Raw genomic sequence first — 23,109 nt, 5'->3', positions numbered from 1 at the left:
GTCCTTTGAGACCATTAGAAATGAGTTTTATACAGACATGGTAAAAGACCACTGTAGGCAAGGATAATAAAATATGAAATTATTATGAGAGACAAAACAACTGGTTTAAAAGAGGAAGTGCTGAGTTTTTCAAGCTCAGCAAGTGTGATTATTTTTCTCTTTCATTTTCTGTGTGCCTGTGAGTGTACAGAGTCCTAATTTGAGAACTGGAAAAAAAATGGGTTTGTTTATGAGCAAGCAATATAAACTCATCTATCAGACTCATCAGTACATGGGGCAAATCATAAATTACTATCTCAGTGTTGGCTTTAAGGGAACAATGGCAGTTACCCCATGTGAGGATGTGCCCCTTATTTCTGAATCAAGGAAGCTAAGAGTTTTGCTTCTGGCAAGGACAACTCTAAAAGGAATCATTCCTAATGCAATCTGTCCTTGAAATAAAGCTCCCTCTCATCTGCATTCCCTGTCTCATCTGATATGGTCTTCAAATATACAATTTTCAGTGTTTTCATATGACACTGTTGGGATGGGAAAAAATATTTACAACATGATTCCTAGCAGAATCTGCATGAAGTCATCACACGTTTGAGTTCCTGCTAGACATAAATCCATTATCTTGCAAACTGTGTTGCTCACATGGCATTCCTACTAAGCAGCTGCAGATGATAAGAGCTACTCTGCATAATTTGCTTTGAAGTATCTTTGAGACAGGATTAACCAGATGATGTGCTCTTTTTTTCTCTCTTTCCCTCTTTCTCTCTCATTGTTGTTGTCGGCAGCAGCATGCTCCTACAGAAAGGTTTGTGGATTGCAGATACCCATGTGGTATACGTGCTCCTTGTGAACAGATTGTCTGTATCTTACTGTAAATGTGTTAATGTTTGCACTGCTAGAAATAATGGGCATTTCTCCCACACACAGAGAAATCTGAAACTGCTGAAATCAGCCAGGAAGAAACGACTGCAATTAGCCAGTATGAGTACTTGACAATACCTCCGATTTACCAACACATGATTCTTCTATTTATCTTTCCATCAGCTTTCTTTCAAGTTCAAATATCATTGTTTCTCAGTCATGCTTTTGATTGAACCACGATTTTATTAGCAAGAACACTTTGGCATTACTTGAAAATTATAATAATTTATATTTGCATTGGCTGACAACATCTGTCTTCCAAGAGACTGAACTATTTTGTAGCTTCTTCCAAGGGATAGTTTTGTTGAGTGGAGAACCACATCTTTGCCCATTCGTTTTCTGCATCACTTGTTAAACACAATGCGAGGGAAGTGACTATGAAAATGCAAATGAATATCCTTGTCTGAGTAGTGTTAATATGATAGCATGCTGTACATCTGAATGGCTGAGAAAATGAAAGGATAACAGTCTGAGCTGTGGAAACATGAGCTACGGTGAGAAAGTTGGAATTCAGATTTACTTCTTCTTCCTTCTCAACTCCAGTCCTTGAATAAAAGAAAGAAACATTTATTGGACACAAACTTTAAAAACCTTAAACTCATCAGCTTGTATTTGGCTCTTTGTCTTTTAACGCTCAAATGAAGAACCTCATCAAAATTAGATTAAGATGGTAAACTAAATCAAGGTCAACTTTTTATTAACTTTTGCTTTTACCTCGCCTCTTTTTAAAAGCATTTGCTCTGAAATCTCCCGGCCGCCGCTGCTGGATGTTTAGTGGCAATACTGCAGACTTTTAGGTTTTATGGATTCTACAAGAACAATATAACATGATACTGACAATCATAAACAGATACTAAGTTGTTTCAGTTTGGAAACAATTGCAGCCATATAACCGTTGGTGGGCTCTTTTATATGAACTTTTATTTTTCTCTGTACAATGGCTAACATGGGAACTATCCTCTACCCAATAGAACAGCTTGTATTTGCTCAGGAAATGGTTAAGTTACAGCAGGTCACCCCTGGTACTTCATGGAAATGCTTTGATTTGTCTTCCATACAAAAACAGTTAGAGTCATTTGTTTTACTAACTACTCCCCTCAGAGCAGAACCTCAATACTATCTTAAAAAAATTAACTTCACACATGACTTTGTCAAGAAGCTTATTTCCATCTCAAGAAAGTTCAAATTTCACAAAATCTGGACACTGTGTAGTTAAGAGGACAGACTTTGGAAATGTTATTTCCCTTCTTTTTGCTGCCCATACTGCCAATTCAGCTGTGGACTTTTCAGGTGACGTATATGCAGCACTTCCTAAGCATATAGAAATGTCTGGACTTGACCAGGTCTACGCAGCTTGGCCATTACCAAGAGGGCTCTGGGCAAAATCGCGGTCATGCCTCCAGACTGCATTCTGGCTAGTTCAAAGACTAATCTCATGGATGTGTCCACAGCAGTCATACTTTCTGAAAGCTTCTGACAATTTCAAAAATATTTGGCATATCTGAAAATAGGGAACAATTCTGGACTGACTAATTACTTTCAAAATGGAGGAAACATAGCTGCAGTCCCCCCCAAAAAAGATTGGCAAGGTGGCTTAAAGATACAAATAGATGTAGACGGACAGCATCAGTTTAGGATATATCCTATGCCCCCATCCCCTGAAGAGTCATTTTTTACTATTAAATTTGAATACGTCATGTAAGGAAAAACAAAGCAAAACAAAGCCCCTGCTCCTCACAACTGTACCTCCTGTTGTTTAATTATTGTAGTTTAATGGTGATAAGTCTAGTTCATCTTGTGCATCCAGATTGGTTGAGAATGCTATCTGGACTTGAAATAGAGAAAAAATAAAAGATTTCTCTTTGTTACAATTTCAAAGCACTTCACATTCACCACAAACCGCCTGCAAACAGTAAAGCTCAGAATACCAGCCTGTATCAAGTCATTAACCTTTTAGGACTCAATCAAAGCAGTGTTGTGTGACACTTTATTAATGAATGCTTTAATGTGGTATATAAAAGCTAACAAACATGGAAACTGGCAATGATTCATCAAATTTAATATTCCATCAAACATTTCATTTTGAAGAATGACACTTCTTAAAAATAGTCCAATGGCATACAAGTTCAGAGGAGTGCCTTTAATGAAATTCATCCCCCTCTTTTTAGGACTTTTCAAAATTGTGTTTAGATGCCCAACAAAAGCAAGAAAAGTACATTAAAAATTGAAGCAGTTATGTGACCTTCTAAATAACATTTGAACATATTTTATGGAATCTGTTGTGAAGAGTGAAGGAAGTTGTCCTTATAAATACACTTGCAGTTTAGGTCACACATTGTCTGCAGTCATTGCTAGGAGGCAAAAGCCCTGTTGTAAAACAGCTGGGCTTCTTGGCTTGGGGCAAAGGCAAATTCCACAGCCAGAAACCTAATTAGACACTTTTGGAATTCACGGCACCCTTTCACGCTATGACCTTTTCCTTTCTGTCTTCCCCTCTCTTCTCTCCAGCTCCCCCCCATATGTCCTCCTCCCCCCACCCTCCCACCCCCTGTGAACATTTGATCCTCTCCTTACTAAATATGTTGCTTTTTTACATAAATACTGTCTGCTGGCCAAATCCAACTCTGCTGGTTATTAGAGCAACTTGGAAGTCATTGAATTGATGTCATGACTAAATTTGTCCCTGTGATCCATTTAGCTTCTGAGTGACTCAAATCTTATCCAGTCTCCTAAAAACTTCCAAAAATATGTGCTGCAGAGCAGTGTGTCAAAGGAATGGTTTAATCCGTGCTGGAAAATTTCAGGAGTCCCCAAAGAATTCTCATCTTGCCCAGGAAAATATTCTGACATTAAAAAAAAAAAAAAAACAGAAGCATGTTCTAAACATGACTCATTGCCAGGGTACTTACCTGAATGGGGAAAGCCCAGGTTCAAATTCCTGGAAGGACTTGAACCTGGGTCTCCCAGGTCACAGGTAGGTACATCAACTCCCGGCTGCATACTGGATTATTATTTTTTTTTGCCTTTTTTTTTTTTTGGGGGGGGGGGGTGATGGTGACAGTGGTGGTATTGAAGTAGCAATTCTGTTCCAAAACTTATTTTTCTCATTGAAACATTTTGCATATCTGCCAAATATTTTTCAGATCGTCAGATAGGTATTTTTCAATAAACAGTATTACTACAAATTTGCTAACCACCGATATCCTCAAATTCATCCAAAGCTTTTCTAAAAGGATGATAGACTTTAATTTAACTGGTACTTGTATCAAAGAGAAATAGTATTGAAAAGTACCTAGACATAAGGATCTCAGCATCTTGTAAAATAAATGAATAACTGATAGAAATGAAAGGCTATTAAATGCCACTGAAGACGCATAATTTACAGTGAGACTATTACATATCATTTCCTTGAATTTTTTTTATAACTTAAGTTGTAATTCTTATACAAACTCATTTCCAGCCAAAGATCATGTTCCCTCGCACGGATTTTTCACTTAGCTAAAAATTGCAGGATCCATCCATTAAAAAAAAAAATAGCATGATAAATAGGATATTTTAACTGAATTGGGTAATGGAGAACTGCTGTGCCACTCTGGAGAAATGTCTATAACTCACTTATGCCTTCTGGTATTTGTATAGCATGTTGACTCATGAATCACAGAGTACCTACCATAAAAAAAAAAATCATGTCTCCTTGACAAAAATACATTTTACTCAGCTGAGATTTAGAGTAAAGATTCATGCCCACATTTTTAAAATCACAAATGCTATTGTTACACTTGGAGAGTTGTTTTCGTATATCTGCGGACATCAGTAGTACACTTCCTGTTCCAAGTTCCACAAAGCACTAAAGAATTTCTTCTTGTCATGCTCAAGAAGGATCATTCTCATTTTACAGATGGAAAAGCTGAGGCAGAGGAGCTCATCAAGCTGACCAAAGGAGAAGTGAGGCTCCACTCCTGTTTTCCATGGTTGCCAACACCAGCGGCAGGAAGCTTGCTTTCATTGCAATTACCCAGTAGCGATCCCTCTCCACTGTTACCCCTTTTCAGATCAAATGGGCTTTTTTGGCTTTTGGACCACTCTGCCTGCTTGTTATGGAACTACGTGTTTTTCCCTAGTCAGAGGAATTCTAATATATTGTGGTTTTGTGAGGAAAGAAATACGAGGGTCTAGGCAGATTTTACTGAAATATGTGGAGTACCACGCGATGTCCGTATGCTTTTGTCTCAGCTGGGAATGACAAGCAACAGTAATTGTCACAGTCATTGACAGTAGTAAAGGGAAGAAATTGAACAGGTACAGGGTGTGCAGGGGATGGCCAGAGCTGGGTTTTCCTCCGAGGAAAATGGGAGCTCATCTCTCAAGGCTTGTGGAGCGGAGGGTCAAAATCGGCTGGTACCTGGAAGTGCCAGAGGTGCTAGTGAGAGGAGAGCCTGCCAGAGCAAGTCTCAGCATCAGCAAAGAAAGAAACAACATCCACAGGGCTCTCTGTGACTGCAGGCAGACACAATATCACCTCTGCTGCTGGGATGAGCAAGGCTTCCCCAGCTGTCCAGCCGCGATGGGTCGCGAGTGCCGGCTGCGGGTGCTGTGCACCCCAGTGCTGCACCTCCAGCCAGGTCTGGTGGGGTGCAGCACCTCCATCATCCTGGGACCCCAAATATCCCTTGTTTCACCTTCCAGAAGCAGCATGGATCCATCACACGCTGTTGCCATTTGCACGGGATTAGATATTTAAATCAGAGAAAAATATTGTTCATTATCATTTGCAAGTATCATTTTAATCACAAACTAAACCTCAAAGCAACACTAAGCATGTATGATTGCTACCTGGTCAGCATCATCAAGGTCCTTTGGAAAAACTAATTAGTATGTTACTATATATCTACATACCTCGGAGATAAATGTTGTTTGCATCTCCTTCCCTAATGACAGAATGGAGATTGTTCAGTAAAGCACCCTACCTCTTAATATGCAGGGTTTGTTATAGGAGCAGCTCAATTCATATTTCCACCAGTTTGATGGTAAGTGAACAGCAGTAGCAATATTAATCTGCAGTAACCTGTCAGTGAACTCTACTGCTAATATGATGTAGTTATGATTTTACCATCAATCAGAACTGAACAGGCCCTGGACAATCCTTACAGCACTGCCTCAAAAAATCTAATTGTGCAAAAGCTTCATCGGTTTCCAACATTTCTTTTTTATCTGTCACAGACTTTTGGCCTACTACACAACCTTTTATTATTGGTCTTATTGCATTAGCTTGTTGGACAAAAAAGAAAAGGCTAAATCTAAGGGTTCCCCTGCATTCCATCATTTGTTACCATGCGGGATCCTATTTGACAGATCCATATTATTTTAGATTTAGATAAATATTATTAGGACATATGGTTTTGTGTGAACTTTTGAACCACTGATTGCCAACATATAAAAAAAGACAAGTAATATTTTCACCTCTACATTTGCATGTTCAAATGTAAAAGAAATATAAAATAAAAAATGGAAGAATTGAGCTGTATCACAGAACTCAATCTTAGATGAAATGTAAAACCACCTTTTTTTTTTTAGTTAATTTTATTCACAGAACAGAAGAGTGGTTGAAAAATGAATTATCAACAACAAATACAAACTTTCACAGAAGTTAGAGTTCTATTAGTAATTAAGATAATGACATTTTTCTTTTGGGGCATTTTTAGTACAACCATCTATTATGTAGTTTTGTAGCTTAAATTAGACGTGTGTGTGTAAATATCATAAAAGAAGCACAGACATGCATTCTCAGCGAGAAGCTTTCTTTCAAACACTGGCTGTAAGAGATTACAACTTGCTGTAAGATACATTACAGCCATACATACTATTTCTGGTGAGTTTACTATGCCAGAAGTTCTGGTGTAACTTTTGTGATTTTAAACATATAAAAACATCAAGGAAGATGAACTATTAACATTATCTGTTTAGTCATTTTAATCTTTTGCATCTTAAATGTAATCAGGCTTTTCAGAACTGAAATTGCTAATCAGCATGTTGGATAAATGTTTCCATTCTAAAATGTGCACATTTAGAGATAACAGCTGGCTGTAAAGAATATATTTATATTTGTGATTTAATGTATCACAAACTTTATATTTGATTTCATTTAGCTTTACTCAGAAACTGAGAATATTTTTGCTAGCACGATCTTTTTTGACAGCAGTTTTACAGCAGCAGAAAAGCACAGAGTAATAAATGAGGTGTGCATACAATGCATTATGTACTCTTTAAAGCAAGCGTGTCCTTTTAATAAAACAAAAATTTTTATGCAGTTTCAAATTATTTCATCTCTTTCTAATGTGAGCCCAATTCATGCAAAGCAGTAAAGATTGTGCACACCCAGAACACAGACAGTATGTGCTCTTCTGCGCTACACTGATTGTTCATTAATTTAGCAGTCTGTCTAAAAAATTGAGGGAAAATCATTTAAAAAAAAAAAAGAACTCTAACTTCAAAGAAATATTTTGACTATATGAACATCAAATGAATAGCTGAGTTTTAGCCCTTGATCAATCATAATGTAAAGTAATTGTAATCTAATAAAAATAGCCATACAAAATAAGGAAATGGCTGTTGCATCCTGTTAAAAACATGTAGGAATGCAGCTTTGGAACTACTGAGAGAGCCGAGGTTGTGGAAAGACAAAAACAGGATGTTAAATTGTTACGACAATTGGAAGCAACTGATTTTTTTAAGCACCTATCGCCACTCGTGATAATTTGTTAGGCTGCCTCTAGGGGGTTCTGTGCGACTGCGATTTTGAGAACACCTACCACCAGGTCAGCAGAGGGAGAGGCACAAAGGGTGTGAGGGGAATTTCCGCTCGTGGGGAAGATGTCCAGCCACGTCCTCATGGCTGCAAATTGGACGGCTACACTAGCCTCAGCTTTCTCTGAAGCAAAAACAGCAAAAGAAAGTGGTTCAGATCTTCAGCCCGCTTTAAAATGTGTACTGTCATTATGGTAATAATAGAAACATGTGTTATAATTAATGTAATTACTTTAAACTGCATATATGAATTTTTTAGGCAGCTGTATTCAAAAGCCAACCACAAAATTGTTCATTTCGCTTTGTGTTTTTAACAATGATTTAACTTTTTGTTTTGGAAAGCTGTCAGTGAGGAATGCTAGTTTGACTTCATAATTTCATACCCCACTTTTTGCACAAGCTTAGGTCTTTACTGCCCTGTGATATTTCTCCTCTATACTTCACAAATCAACTACAGCAGGTTATACAGGGTTCCTGCTTACTTCAAAAAAAAAAAATCATTAGACTGTTAATAATAGAATGAAAAAAAAATAATGTAAATAAGTTGGTGTGGTACAATGTGTTGTGCCTGGCCAACCACAAATATAGCAATAGAATTATAAGCTCAGTTGGTTAGAGAACAATAATGCCACATCCATTAAAATGAGTTCAAAGATTAATAACAGTATAATTAAGAAAAAACCTCAAGCCATTCTTTAATGAATATTTTAACAAGAGTAACAACATTCAGGGATTTTTTTGTAACTAACAACTCTATTGGTCTAGATTTTTCAAACATGAGAACATGTAGTCAGAAATCCCGATTTTCTCCAGAGAAGGTCAGTGAATGAGAAGCTGGATATTACAAGAGTCTGCTAAATCATTCTGGTTTCTTGTGATGCCTGCAAAACAGCTCGCGCACTGCAACAATCCGGTCCTCTCAGCCACCAGTGGCACACGATGGTGGCTCTTAACCAGATGCACTTGTAGTGGAATTGACAGAATTAGAGCATTCAAATAATTCAGATAATGAGATTTTTTTTAACCTTTATCATGCACAGTTTTTTTTGTTGTTGTTATTAAAATTTAAAAAAAAAAAAGGAAATAAATGAAGATTCTAGCTGTCACCACTTTTACTATAAATTATAAAACACCTCTAGACATTCAATAGTTGAAAGGCCCTATTTCAGCAGAGCGCTTGGAGACAGAGTTAATTTTAGGTAATTTTAAGTCAAACCTGGACATTCTGCTGAGTAGGGAGGGATGAATCCAAGGCTGGCTGAACTGGTGTCACAGTCCATAGCTAGGCGTAGGCCTGTGAATGTTTATTTTTGGCCATGGTCCTTCTCATGATGGAGTAACCCCTCTGGGGTTACTGCAAGAGAGCTCGGCCCTCTGCCTCCCAGCACGCTTCCCTTCGCCCCACCTTTGCTTTCCTCCCTCTTTGGCAATCCAGATTGAAATGAAAGTTGGCCAAAATCGAATCAAGTAGCCTGTGGTTTCAGCTGTCTGGGGGACTTTGGGCAAGTTTCATCCCAGTCCCTGCATGTAGCTAGAGCCAGCCCCCACCACAGGCATGCGGAAACTGGGTGAGGGGTTCGGCAGCCCCTGGCGCGTGGGAAAGGTCTCTGACAGCCTCGCAGAGACAAGGCCCCGCCTTGCCGGGTATTTGTGGCATGGACATCACGACAAGAGTAGAAAAAGCACAGCAATGGGCTTTGAGAGGGACTGCAAAACATACAGCAAAATTTGATAGTGTGCAGCTCACAAGAGCGTGTTGCACTTCAGACAGAATATCAGCTGCCCGCTAAGTCACTATACCTGTACATTTCTATTTGGCATTATACTGTGACTGCAATATGAGTTGGAGCAAAACTGTAACCAGCAAGCAGGGAAGCAGAATTTAAAAAATACCGAGTTAGACTGATACATATTAGGTGCATATTTTTCTCATTTTAAGCATATTTTAAAATAAAATTGTATGTGTTTCAAGACTGTTAAAAAATACCTTTTCTTATACTCAGAAGACCAACTGTACTACAGAGATTACACCAGTAATTGCCTCTTTTATCCCACGATATAGATATTCATCCAGTGAAAGCAGGTGAGCAGAACAGCATCTTCTCAGCCCTTCCTAACCAAGATGGAGGTCTAAGAAGTCCTGGGTGTTCTAGGCAACCCAAGGGATCCTTTCTGAACTCCCCTTTTCCAAGACGATAGCCATTCTGCAAAGGGTAAGATGTATACTTGACACAAGGACTGTCTCCGAACCAGCCCACAAAAGAGGCAAGTAACATGAGTAGTGAATGTCTCTCTCTTACACTGTGGTCAGTCATAGGAGGCCTCATTCAAAGTACAGTGAGGTTAATGAGATTTTATTTGTTTGCTCCAAAGAAATTTGTCTCAGATTCTGTACAACTATGAACAGCTAAGTGGAGAAAGACTAGAAAAATAAGAGAAATCAAAATTCATAAAACTGAAAACAAAATGGGTGAAAATGAATCAAACACATACTTTTCAATTTTAAACCATTTATTTCAAGATATTTTCCTTTTTACCATTCATTTCTATTATTAGCCTAAGTTTCAAAGGAAAACATTATTTTGAACATTAAAAAAAAAAATTACACACTTTAAAAATTAGAAAAATTTCCCAGTATTTTCTGAATCAAACAGTTCTGAAAGCTTTTTGGTTCCAGTGACTCATTGTTTTTAAGAGAAAACACACCATTGTTTTCTCATGCAGAGCTCTGGACCAGTCTACATGTGACTCCCTATTCCCTTGAGAAAATTAAAGGGAGAGGATTGCTGTCTTGTCAGACATTGGATCCATTGCTTAATACTTTCATGAAGTGGGTAGGCAGTTTGGGAGTGTTCTTAATCTTCTTTATACATCAAAAAATAATTCATAGCATTGTGTACGTAATGCAATAAGGAGATTAATGTCAAACTTAAAAGGAGCATTAACAATAAAATAAGATTCATAACCACTGCATGAAAGCTCTTGAAACTAGCTGCTCGCCTGGCTATTTTCTGATACATTGACCTTCTGCACAAAGTGAGGGCAGAATTCACAAGCCTGTTCTCCATTCCCATCAGAGCTCAGGGGAACGCTTATGACCACAGCTGACCACACAGCCTCTGTGCTTTCATTCTAAGCCAAGAGGCCAATAGTTTCCTCCATAATTGAGCTGAAGGACATTTAAAAATAATTAATAGGATTTGGTGCAACTAGTATTATTTGTTGTGTTGTGTGCATTCTATTTTTTATTGCTTGCTTCCAGAGCTTAAAGACTTTTCTTAGGAAAGGTTGAATACCAATGATTCTGAAAGTAGTCCCAAGGCAAAGCAGAATATAAATAGCTCCACAAGCACAACAAGCTGAAGGCTCCACTGAGGCGAAAGAACATCAAGTAATTAAAAAACACTGAATGATATAAATAGGGAATAGCCCTTTACAGTTGCAGACCATATATATTAAAAATACTATCAGGAACTGAGTTGTTTTTACCTATGAAACTTAGGGAAGTAGCACACAAACAGGAAGGGTGAAGGCACGGGGGGAACAGTCTGTTCCACGAGCAGAAAGGAACTCTCGAGGGTTTCCCTCGAGGAAGGAGCAGGCTTGCCACCCCTTGGAGGAGCATGTGAGCCACTGCAGACCCACTAGTAGCACCCAGCCTGGCAGTTGGGCCCCATGCTGCTCTTGCCTTTGGTAGTCCCCAGCCAACCTGCCAGAGAGCTGACGGGAAACATGTCTAAGTGATGGGCATGGGCTGGACACATGGCCGGGGTCTCCACCACCGCCACCTTACATATTTATTCATCTATTAGATCATTACCTACAGCATAACTGTTTGATTTTCATGGGGATTGGTTTCTCCATACTCTCTGTGATATCCACTGGCAGTGCAAACCCATCCACATGTGCTAGCCCTCTCTGATGGTCCTATGTTACCTCTAAGTTCTCACCCATAACACAATTAAATTTAGTAGGCAACCTTCTTCTTGGATGAAGACATTAACACACACACACACAAAAAAAAGATTTTTCTATTTCACCCAGATCATTTCACAGACCTCTCCCTGCTGAATTATTTAGGGCTACGATTAACAGATGTAGGACTGGAGTTCATGGGAGAGAGAAAATGAGGACTGGATGTATGCAGGCTCAATTCTTAGCAGCTATCTGACTGCACATTAGAAAGATGTTGGTTTTTTTTCTCTCTTTTTCTGTGGGCCCTGCAAACTGGGATTGGCTTTTCCTCTCCACAGGAAGTCCTGACATGCAACCAATGTGCGAGGCCTTCTGAAGTCTCTCGAGCCCCTGAAGGCTGTGTGTATTTTCTTCTAAGTAGGGCCCTACCTGATGTTGCAGCACCATCCATCATGTCAGCAACCAGCACCGCTCTGGGGACATGATTTGTTAGTTAACACAGCCTTTGTTAGCTGGCTCTCCAGTAGCACACACCGATGGAGACCTGCAGCTTTCAGAAAATTTCCAACAATAGATAAAAAAGGGCTTAGTGAAAACCAGGCCAGGTGCAAAATATACACTGATTTGAACCGATCAAAAACTTGGCCAATCATATTCATTATCTAGATTATGTTCTCTACCACAGAAGCTGCACTGGAGACAGGTACTTTTTGGATTAAAATCTAGTTTTAATCTCCTTTTAAATATATGTAAGGTGCAAGAGCCCTGGGTGGAAACTGGAAGTATATGGACTTTTCCCTGTTGTTTTTTAGCGCTTTATTTATAAATGTAAGAGCAAGCATAGACACAGTGCAAATATTGTAACAACTACCAGTGCACAGGAGTACAAATTGGTATGCTGCATCAGAGAAATAAAGGAGAGGGCTGATAGAATGGGGAGAGTAATTTACTGTGCACTGGTCTCAGCTGCCAGTGATTGCAAAGGGAACTCAGCAGATGTTTTTTTGATAAAGGTTGTTTCTTGCTGCAGCAGCAGCAAAATCCATAGCATTATTCTGTAGGACTTTGCACATCATGATTCTGCCATTTCAGTTTGTCTTAACAGCTGGATGATTAAAAAAAAAAAACGTTCCAGTGGATTATTTGAAATTTGTCATGTTGATTTAGTTTCATTACTGTTATTAAATTTTATTCTGGAATGGTTTACATATCAAGAATGCATAATGGGTTTCTGTGTAGCCTGGGATTTATTCCTTGAATGAGGAAAGGACTCTAGTGTGACAAAGTCATAAAGCCTTATTGACTTGATCCTTTGCCATAAACACAGGATTCAAGGAGTTAGGCCGAATATTAAATTGATATGAAGGTTGTATTTTCACCAAGAGAATAACCTCTTCCAAAATAAAACCTCACAGTAAGTCTAGATCTACAGAATTATTTTAGAATTCTACTATTCCCAGGATAGAATAGGAAAATATTCTCCTAATTAAGAACTTTGTAGGCACTAAGGTTGAAGAGAACCAACATAAATATGCATATTTAACGCACTATCCAGATCCTGAAGCAAAAAAAAAAAAAAAAAAAAATGTAACAAAAATTAAAATTGTATTGTCATATGGAAGGATTTAAACAAGCAAAAGGATGCTTCTAAACAAAGAAATTCTGAACACGGAAAGGGCTATCAAAATTGAAGCTACACTGAAAGACAAGATGAGCCAACTGAAACCCTATAACCAAACAAATTGAAGTTACAGAGGATACTCAAATTTGATTTTAATTGAGCTTTTGGATCTCTTCTTTTCTGATGGGACCACTCGCAACTCTAAAAAACCTTTGGAGTTGGATCTAAATTTTGTGGTGTAAGCCAACACTTAAATGTGAGTGACTGCCATTTTGTCACATTCCTGGAGGGCAATTTGCACGTAGGAGAAAGCTGCCATGTCGTATAATGTAAATTATGCAAGATTGTATGTCACCTCAGAGAGATATACTCTTGCTGATTTGTAAATTAAAGACAAACCACAAAAGTTCCTAATTCCTTCACAACATAACTACTCATGAGTTTCTGCTGAAAGACTGCCATCAAAAGGCAATAAATCTTCAGGAAATAATATCACAATACTAGTTTTAAAGCACTCATGACTTTTTCCCAACTTTCTCTGGAATATTTCTTCCAAAAGAAAGCAGATGGCAAAATACTCAGTGGGTCAACTTTTGTGTTCAAACACTCCCAGGGGGTTCCATTAATTCGAGTTGTCTCTACAAAGACACAGACATGAACAGAAATAGCTGACCATCTTTGCCTAGCATCACCATGTTTTTTTCCTCAAAGTCCTTCACTTTATCAGAAGTATTATTTGAAACCAGCATTGTTATTAAGTGCACTTTGGATGCAGAAACATATCGAGAGAAAATACAAATTAACGCTTTTAGATGAAGTGGATTGACAGATCCAGGGCACGCTCAGGTCCAACCTGGACTGACCTTCTCCCAGTGAGGCTGTTAGATGGGTGGACCATGAACCGACCTTTTTGCTTCTCTGCCAACCTAGCTACGCAAGCAGCAAACCCAGGTCTTCTCTGGAAGCCAAAGACCACCACTAAGCTGGAGTTTCTTAAGAAGCTAAATCACTGTGGAGCATCAGATTTATTTATTTACTGGTGTACCAGGGAAAAACAAACTCCTGAGAAGACAGATTTTCAGAAGAATTCAGTACTGGCCTCATTCTGTCTCTATTGATGTCAGCAAAATCCACTGAAACAAAATAAATCCAATGATGGACAATTCCAAAAATCTCCCATCCTGTAAACCACGAAGAAGTTCACGACAACTTCATTAGCGGCATTGCCGCTAACGAACAAAGCCTGGCCGGGTCAAAGACACCGCGGGTGGCGCGGGCGACGTGCGCCCGTCGGCGGGGAGCGCCCTCCCGGCGTGCCGGCAGGGAGGCCCTGCCGTTGCCAGGGGTGACAGCACACGCAGGGCGCCCGGGCCTGTGCGGCCTAGGAGCCAGCGCTCAGCCCAAAGAAGGGAAAAAACATCAGGGACAGAAAGGCAGCAGTGGCTGAGCACCAGGGAGAACCCAATGCGAATATAACCGCATTCCTTTCCAGTGCGATGAATAAACATCAGAAAACACAAGGAGCATGTTCCAAGTAACAGAGGGATTTTTCTAAGAACACAGCCAGCTCGCTCAGGTTCAGCCGTGCAAAAGCCAGCAGGGGAGCTGGGGCAAACCCACCACAGCGCACTGGCTTATGGCAGCTTGGTGGCACCTCTGTGCGGGCGAGCCAGGCCAGTGTCCTGCTGCACCTCCTGCACCGAGCACCCAGCCTGCCCAAGAGCGAGGGCTGGGCTGCAACATTTCTGCCAGCACCCGCCGGCAACAAGGTTCAACATCCAACCTGGAATGGGAACATCCAACACCTATTTTGAGTGAAGGCAGCCAACAGAACAGCCAACACGTAAATGTCAGCTGCTCCATCCTCAGACCACACACATTTGACATTAGTCACCCAAATGCACATTACTTTTCACGTGCTTTCACTTCTTGAGCTTGCATACTGTGTGGAGACTACTAAGCTAGTCCCAGGTTTAAAAAAAAAGGGGGTTAAATTTTAATAAGTGCACAAAACTGTTAGCTTGACAGTCCTGTTTTCCATAAAGCTCACATTCATAACAAGCAATAAAGATGGAAGCTTACTGCAATATAACCCACAAGTCTGCCTAAAACAGATCTGAAGAGATCCCCATTAAAGGTAAAATGTAGTATAGGCTTCATGCCAGATCCATCCTTTGTTTCTTTATAATAAGAGAAAGAGTGCCAACTATGATATAGTTCTATAAGGAAGTCATCTATTTTCTAGTAACATGACTGAAACTGCCTATTTATTACATGTAGGCACTCAAAAGCCAATACTGTTAGTTGACATCACTTTCCTTCTTATCTCTAAGTAAGCCAAGAACACACAACTTTTTCTGATCCTGTTTCTACTTCAACACCAGTATTTACTGCATGCCATATAAAATTAGGCATTCCTCTGCTTGAAAGGATAGAATCAAATGAAAGCCAGAGAACTAGCCTTCTTAATGTGGTACTTTTTGCAATTTTTATCTATTTCTTCCACAAGATTCCTCTGTAAGACACAAGACTGTAGCAGAATATCATTTGGGACTAACATGCTTTGCTTTGTGTCCATTCAGCATAATCACCATAGATTCATAGCACATTGAAATCAATTGCAGACTTTGCATAGACTGTATTGAACTTTAGCTGCATCCCGCAGAGCAAAAAAAAGGACAAGATACAGCGGGAAGGAACAATTGTTCTGTCAATTAACTGGTCCACAGTGCACAGCCAGCATATCTGAGGGACTACAGTCAACCATTATAGCATATTCCACAGGAATTTCTGTTCTGAAAGAGTGATCCCTACCTGCACTCAAATTAATTGCTGAAAAAATGTCTGTAATAACAGAAACTTAGCTATTGTTAGAACCTGCCCGCATCTCAAAATCCTGGTCTATCCAGCAATACACCTCAGAATGACAAGTATTAGAAATGTAAAAGCATTGTCAAATCAGATCTCATGTCTTTCTCCTGACAATGCAAAATTATTTCTTCGTGCTTGTGTATGCTTTATTTTTGAAATATACTTAATTTCAGTGTTAAAGTAGCTTGGGTAAACAGAACAAGGAAGAGATTCATTTTAATGATAACCTCTCTACAGGTCTGATTCATGCCACACAGTTGATTTGCCTCACTTCCATCCTTTTGTTTGTCCATCTTTAATAATAGATATAGTAATATCTGTCTATTCCCCAAGACAGTTATGCTGATTACTTATCACTTGCCAAAATCTTTCAAATGAAAGAAACATCGCAGAGGCTATACAAGACATAATTTGGCCTTTCACTGCATTTCTTGCTTCCTTTTTGTGTTGAGAGCCAAGACTCGTTTCTGGTACCTATCATGTTCTGCTCCTTCTCTCATCAATTATTTGAAGAAGTTACTGCCATCCAAGGTTATGTTTCTAATGATTTTTTTAGTTGTGTAATTTAAAAAGTGTAAAATCACTCAATTTCATCTTATTCTGGAGATCACTAACTGTAATTATACATGGAAATGATGAAATGGAGGAAAACCAGATATACTCTCATCCACTTTCAAGGTCTAGCATAAGAAATTCAGGTCAGATATGCTTATTTCAAACAATTTAAGTACGCCAGTGTTTCAGGACAATAGGACTGGCATCCAGTTACAGTGCAAATGTTTGTTTACAAAGATTTCGTTTTCCTTGCATATATTGTGGAACTATATTTAAAAGAAATGTTTCTCTTCTGACTCTTTGGCCAATCAAGAGTTGCAAGTAAATGTAAACACAACTAAAAAAAGAATCCTCAACACAAAAGACACCCTTTCCCAAAAGCTTCAAACCCCCCAAACCAACTGAAAAAACATGCTGCAAAAGTTTTTTGTTAGCCAAAGAGTTCATGGATATTGCTCTTGACTCTTTTAAGGGCTTTTGTAAGTATTCTTTGATTCTTTGAAGGAAAAAAAAAAAAAAAACCTACTGAGAACAGATCCTTTCACATGAGAGGAATAACTGAAATGGCTCTGACACCAAGTTCCTTTTCAGATATTTCCTCAGTGCCAAAAACAAAGATGAAATGGTTGGAGCACTGAGGGAGGATGGGACGAGAATCCTGTGAAAGAAACTGCAACTGATAAAGGACAGATGAGGGAAATGTGAGCAAAGACACGCACCCAAAAAATGGACAACCTGCATCTGTAGGACTTACAAGACTTAGCTAAACTCATCTATGTTCACCGTGCATCAGCCAAAGAATTGAAAAAGTTAGGGCAGAGGGAAGGGTCAACATTACCAACTTCAACAACAGGAAGGGTATTGCACCCAGACACTCTCGTAAATTAAATTTCTGTTCCTAAGAGTCACTGCTTCAGGGAGTTTTGGCTGTAGAGTCTTTATCAAGGACAGGGAACTACAGCAAACGTGTATCAGTTTTAATAAAAGTATGATGTTGTATCTCACAGGATCTTAGCTGAAAAAGTAATTCACATTGGCTTGGTCGTTTCCATGTGGCTTTCAAGTTGTTGAAGTAACGAAATTACAGGAAATAAGCTGCAATGTAGCGAGGTGGTGGGAAGTCTCCTGGCTACCATGTGGATGACTGCTAGGAACAGTCTGTGTCTGACTTCTTTATTAATGATCTGGAAAAGGGAGTGCACAGCACTTTGATGAAGCTCACAGATACGAGTATGAAAGACAGAAAGATCAGTGTACAAAGAAAATAATAGAGAATTTCCTAGAGCAGATAGAACCATGGAAAGAAAATAACTAAATGAGACTCAGCTTTGAAAAAGTGCAGGCTAGGAGGGCATCTGAGAGGGAATAACAGGAAGGAGAAATCTGGGATGCAATAATGATGAAAGAGATCTAAGTGAGATAGCACATGCTAAATGACATGAATTGGCAACATGATATGGTGTGAAAATGCCAGTACAATATTGGAGAGAGCAAACAGTATCACATAACTGAGAAAGGAAGAAATAGCCACTTTTACTATGGGTGCTAGTGCAGCTCCATCTGGAATATTATATGCATTTCTGGATATTGACAAATTAGAGAGTTCAGAGAAGAGCACCCAACATGATCCAAAGACTAGGAGGATTGATTTATGAGGAGAGATTAGAAGAGTTAAATATATAAATTGCTCAGCTAAGAAATGATTAATGGGGGACACGATAACAGCCTACAAATATTTGAAGAAGACCACCAGTGAAGGAAAGGCATTTTTCAGCAGGATTCACAGAGAACAGCTAAGAGTCAGGAGGTGTGACTGAGAAGCCAAAGCATTCACTGAGGATCAAGAAACGCTTCCCAAACAAGAATTATGATAATCTGCAGAATAATTTTGCCAGTGGAGGGACGGGGATCTTTTACTTGTGGCTTTTAAATGCAGAATTGAAAAATCCCTCAGGAAACACACACACTAGAGTCTGAGTGCCCACAACTGCAGAGGTCTGGACCCAGTGAAAGTCCACTTTCTCCACAGAGATGAATTGGGCATAGGAGAAATGACTGTATTTGTAAAGACGCTACATTCTTATTTGTGTTTCTCCCTGTGCTGTTTGCTATTGTGGCATTCAGCAAACTGAAATAAACAATAGCTGTTGCTATAGCAGTACTTTTATTATTTGATGGTTGTGGTGAAATTCTCAGCACCTGTCTTACACTTGTGTGAAGATAACAAATCAGCAGTCTGATATCCACAGAGCACTTCCCGTGACTCAGCTGGCTTTCCTGATGAGATATAGTCAAGACTCAGCTGGCTTTCCTGGTGAGATATAGTCAAGATAAATATTATACGCCAGTGCACCTTCCTTCTTTTTAAGGTGAAAAAAAAAAAAAATAATAACTGTATAGCAAAGCCTGACTACTCTGGTTATGTCAGGAAGCTCAAGGCTGGCTAACTCCAGAGAACTGATACAAGTATGGCAAGGCGTAGAGCTGGCAGGTAACTGAAATCCTCCTTCTTCCAGTCACAGGGTGTTATCTAGGGAGACACAACACCACAGTATGTGTCATGCAACAGCAACAAAAGTTTAAATCTTGCCGCTCCCTTAGCTAGATATATCTCACAAAGTTAGATTAATTGTGAGTCTTTCATCTTCTGCCATCTCTGAAAGGCCTTATCTTTATCTCTGCTTTCAGAGGTCCATAAATTTCTTCGTGTTCAAAGGCTCCATCCCTTCCCCCAATCCCTCTCTAGTTCAGACATCCTCAAACTCCAGCACGACTGTCAAGTCTCTCTGTATTTAATCCCCTTAGATTATTTCCCCCTTTGTACTTCCTTCCATGCCTTTCACCAGTTTCCTTCCAACACTTCACCTGGTCATTTCATCCTTCCTGAACCCTTCTCCTGGCAACTTCCCTGCTACCAAAAATGTTCCCATCATGGACACTGCTTTCATTTTTTCTGCTACATCTTCTGACCTTGCTGGTCACCTGCCTGTGTGCTGCTCAGCTTGGAATACACTTCGTTTCTGGAAACCGCAGCTGCCACCAGGCGAACCGCAAATGGTTTAAGCACGGGGTTTCTGAACCACCCCAGTACTAACCTAAAAGATTCTCAGGCATGTAAGTTTTAAAAAGATTAAATTTTTTTGGATGCCTATACTTTTTCTGTGGATGTCTTCCCCACCTCTCCAGAGGCAAGATTATTTGTAAATTCTTGGCAATGGTTATGATTAAAGCCTTCATGGGAAAAACTAGGGTGAAATACATTCACTTTTGACGCTTGCTTTCTGCCAAGTAAAGGGATTTAAATCACTAAACAAAAATGGATTCAGCTTATAACTAGGCAACTATTTTTTCAGTGTTGTTTTTATTCATATTCTTTTACGTCAGATATGACTGATTCAGGTGAATCAGTCTCCGTACACTAGGTTACCATAATTATGCACTATACCCATTTCAAAATTAGTTCCAGCTAGTTAGCTTCACTGCAAGACAATTCACGCTGCCAATTGAGAATTCAACCTAGTTTGATGATGGATTCATATAAACAGCAAAATCCATTATTTATACACCGTAGGAAAATAAACTCTCTGGCTGGCCGGGGATATGAAGCATGTGAAGGGTTTTCATTTTAGATGGTTGGAAATTTTAAACTCAAGCAGCTTTTAATCAACATACCATTGAAAACAAATTTCAGCAAACGCATTTCTTATTCAGCAGCAGTACAATGTAACTGAAAATAGAAGCTCCGAAAGCTTTATGGTCTATTACTCAACATGTGCTTATAATAAATTAGATGTAAATAGCAGTTATTGTGTAACAAGAAAAGCAAGAAAAGACGACCAATTTCAATAAGCTGGCAGGACTGAGAAGAGGACCATTTCTGCCCTACTGTTCTGAAATAATTGCTATAATCCAAACATTCACATGTATCATTGTTTTCTATTATTATCAAGTTACAGTAGCTCTACAGCCTCGAGCCCCATAATACTAAAATATTTTGCAAAGCTGATGCCAGTCACCTAGATTATGAACTAGGCACCATTATACTTTAACTATTAACGTAGACATCAAAATTAAAATTCACTGAAATAGAGCGGAGTTCCTTCTCTTCTATCTGCAAATAAAAGGAAGACAAGCTGGTTTTATTTCTGGCTCTGAAGTTTTTGATATTCTTAACCTTTAACTTTAGGTGAAGATGGCCAATTGGGAACCACACAGATAGACTGTGAAGCATACACACCCTTCGGAGTGACCAATATATGGGCTACAGTTCTTCACACTGGCAACATAAGAAGAAAACATTATAAAAATCAGTGATGGATTCACTCTGTGTACTAAGGGCCTCTATCACCTCCTGCATTAACCACCACCTCACATTCCCATCTGGAACCCCGGAAGCTCATTTATTAGTGCAATGTCATGGGTTCTCTTTAGTTTCTCAACTCAGCACGCTGGTTGGAGGCAGCTGGGCGCTCTCTCCATAAAATGTGTGACCTAGCACAGGCTGGGAGGGCAAACTTGCTCCCTCTGGACTGTGTATCCTTGTGAGCAGAGTGACAAACTGCTTGTTGAACAAGTTTGTGAAAATTTGCTGCAGAGTCATTTGGGGTGGGCCACTACTGATAAGACTTACAGATTGTGAATGGGAACAGAAAATCTCAGTGAGACAGTACAAGAATTAATCTTTTTGATGTGTAATAATAATTTGTCATGAAATAAAAACACGCCAAGTTTGAAGGCAATTTTACAGGAGTGATTGCTCTGACAGAAGCAGCATGTGGAGCTGTAGGTATTATAGCAAGCAGCAAGGGTAGTGCTAGCCTAGGGGAAATGTGCACATAGCCATCAGCAGGGCAGGCACAAGACAAAAAAGCTAAAAATTCAGGTGAACTTTTCAGCAGAATCATAGACAGTATTACAGCCAATGGCAATAGAAGTGTTTACCTGACAGAAAAGCAGTATGTGCCAGTTCAAGTTGGACAGTGATGCACAAACCAATGCAGTACAAGAATCTAAGTTATTCACAGTAACAGAGAAGCCAAAGGAAGAAGATAAAAGTCCATTACTGAGTAAAAGTATGTCAGTTCTACAGCTTCCTCAAGAGAATGTCTTCATTGGGGAAGCAAAAGAGAAAAACAGCTTAAGAAAAATCTCAGGACATTTTCCATAGCATAGTGACAAATTGCACCTTTTCCAGTTTGTTAGCTATTATATATATCTCCAGTAGGGAAAGGATCAGTGGTACATATTTATCTTTCTCCATTTACCCCAGGATGAAAGCCTGTAGAAAAGTATGTATGCCTTTTAGCACAGGGTGGCTGGTGCTACATATTCCCAGCATCTGTTGCCAGTATATAGGAGAAATTTATATAGGATTTTGTTTAAAGGTACTAGAAAGGTGATTTATCCTCTGTTGAATAAAAATACCGAGAAGAATACGGCAAGGTTAGTTAGGCATGGATAAACCCTTGAGAAGGACTGAAGATAACCTATGTTGCCTGAAAATTAAAAGCGACACAGGAAAACCTAAGACTCCACACACATGCCAAAGTCAAACTAAATCAAGCTAAAGCTCAGAAAACAAAGGCTCCTCAAAAGTAAAGTAGGCATTGGTTTACATGGGCTGGAAAAACAAAGCTATATATCCTATTTTTCTTTCTTCGCTGAGCTAGCCCAAATATAAGACATTACAGATGAGTGTATGTGTCAAAAGCATTGAATTAGTTGTGATGCAGCTGACATAACTATAACTGACAGCAACATTATTCAGTTTAAGTAGTTTGCAGTTGAGTATAGACTTAGACATAATCTTGCCAACGGAACAGTTCCCACCCTAATACTTGGGTAGGAAATGGTGCCAGATTAATAAAGATCTTATTGAAAAGAATCCAGAGCCAGAACCTAATCCACATTTAGAAAAACTGAGTTCCAGGATAGCATCAGTGATGCACGGAGCTGTCACCTAAGGACATTTTTTTTTTTCCTATGGAAAACTAAAATTCAGACTAGCTACATTATTAGACACTGGAGACTTGCAGAAATGGAGGGTGAGATAGCAAAGCAAACTCCTCAGTTAAACTCAGTGTTCTCAAATCCATCTCCTCCCAGAATAAGGGTCAGAGCTGGTACTAAACTTCGTGGAAATTTTGAGCTTCCTGGCTGTTAAAGATGTGTGTTTTTAAGAGTAATTGCTACATAAGTAAACCATTCTTTTCTTTCTTTCTTTTCTTTTTTCTTTTTTTTTTCTTTTTTGATGTTGTTGTTTTTCTGCAACCTCTGCTCCATACCCACTGCAGGCCACCAGCATACACTGTTTGCAATCCCCAGCTTGATCCATTCTGTTGACTTACATTACAATGTTGCTCTTTGGCATGCATGAAAGACATCATGATTTTCTCTTACATTGCGGAAATAGAATCAGTCACATATTT

At 39.2% G+C, this 23,109-nt stretch overlaps 2 protein-coding genes across 8 annotated transcripts in view; one reads left to right on the top strand and one right to left on the bottom strand.

The window, feature by feature from the left end:
• LOC310901464 (uncharacterized protein) overlaps window positions 1–23,109 on the top strand; it is a 425,578-nt gene that overhangs the window by 289,325 nt on the left and 113,144 nt on the right. For 3 of the 7 annotated variants that reach the window (XR_014585827.1, XR_014585828.1, XR_014585829.1), the window contains one exon: window positions 9,782–9,984. Coding sequence is in view for 3 of the 7 variants with exons in the window: in XM_083841083.1 (XP_083697209.1) it covers window positions 9,782–9,802 (21 nt within the window). In the remaining 4 variants the exon portion in view is untranslated. Of the gene's footprint in view, window positions 1–4,810; window positions 4,861–9,781; window positions 9,985–23,109 lie in introns of those variants that run through there. The other 4 variants (XM_083841083.1, XM_083841082.1, XM_083841081.1 and 1 more) reach the window with 2 other exon arrangements.
• LOC310901465 (uncharacterized protein) overlaps window positions 371–23,109 on the bottom strand; it is a 102,824-nt gene continuing 80,085 nt past the window's right edge. Inside the window, exons 6-7 of the mRNA XM_083841084.1 lie at window positions 7,725–7,843; window positions 371–1,460 (exon numbers count right to left, since the gene is read on the bottom strand). The gene's annotated coding sequence lies outside the window, so the exon portion shown is untranslated. The remainder of the gene's footprint in view (window positions 1,461–7,724; window positions 7,844–23,109) is intronic.

Source organism: Anser anser (genome assembly GCF_964211835.1).
Source record: "Anser anser genome assembly, chromosome: 6".
In the NCBI taxonomy this organism is placed as follows: domain Eukaryota; kingdom Metazoa; phylum Chordata; class Aves; order Anseriformes; family Anatidae; genus Anser; species Anser anser.
Note: the sequence above shows the minus strand (reverse complement) of the source record. Positions and strands in the feature narration are given on the sequence as shown.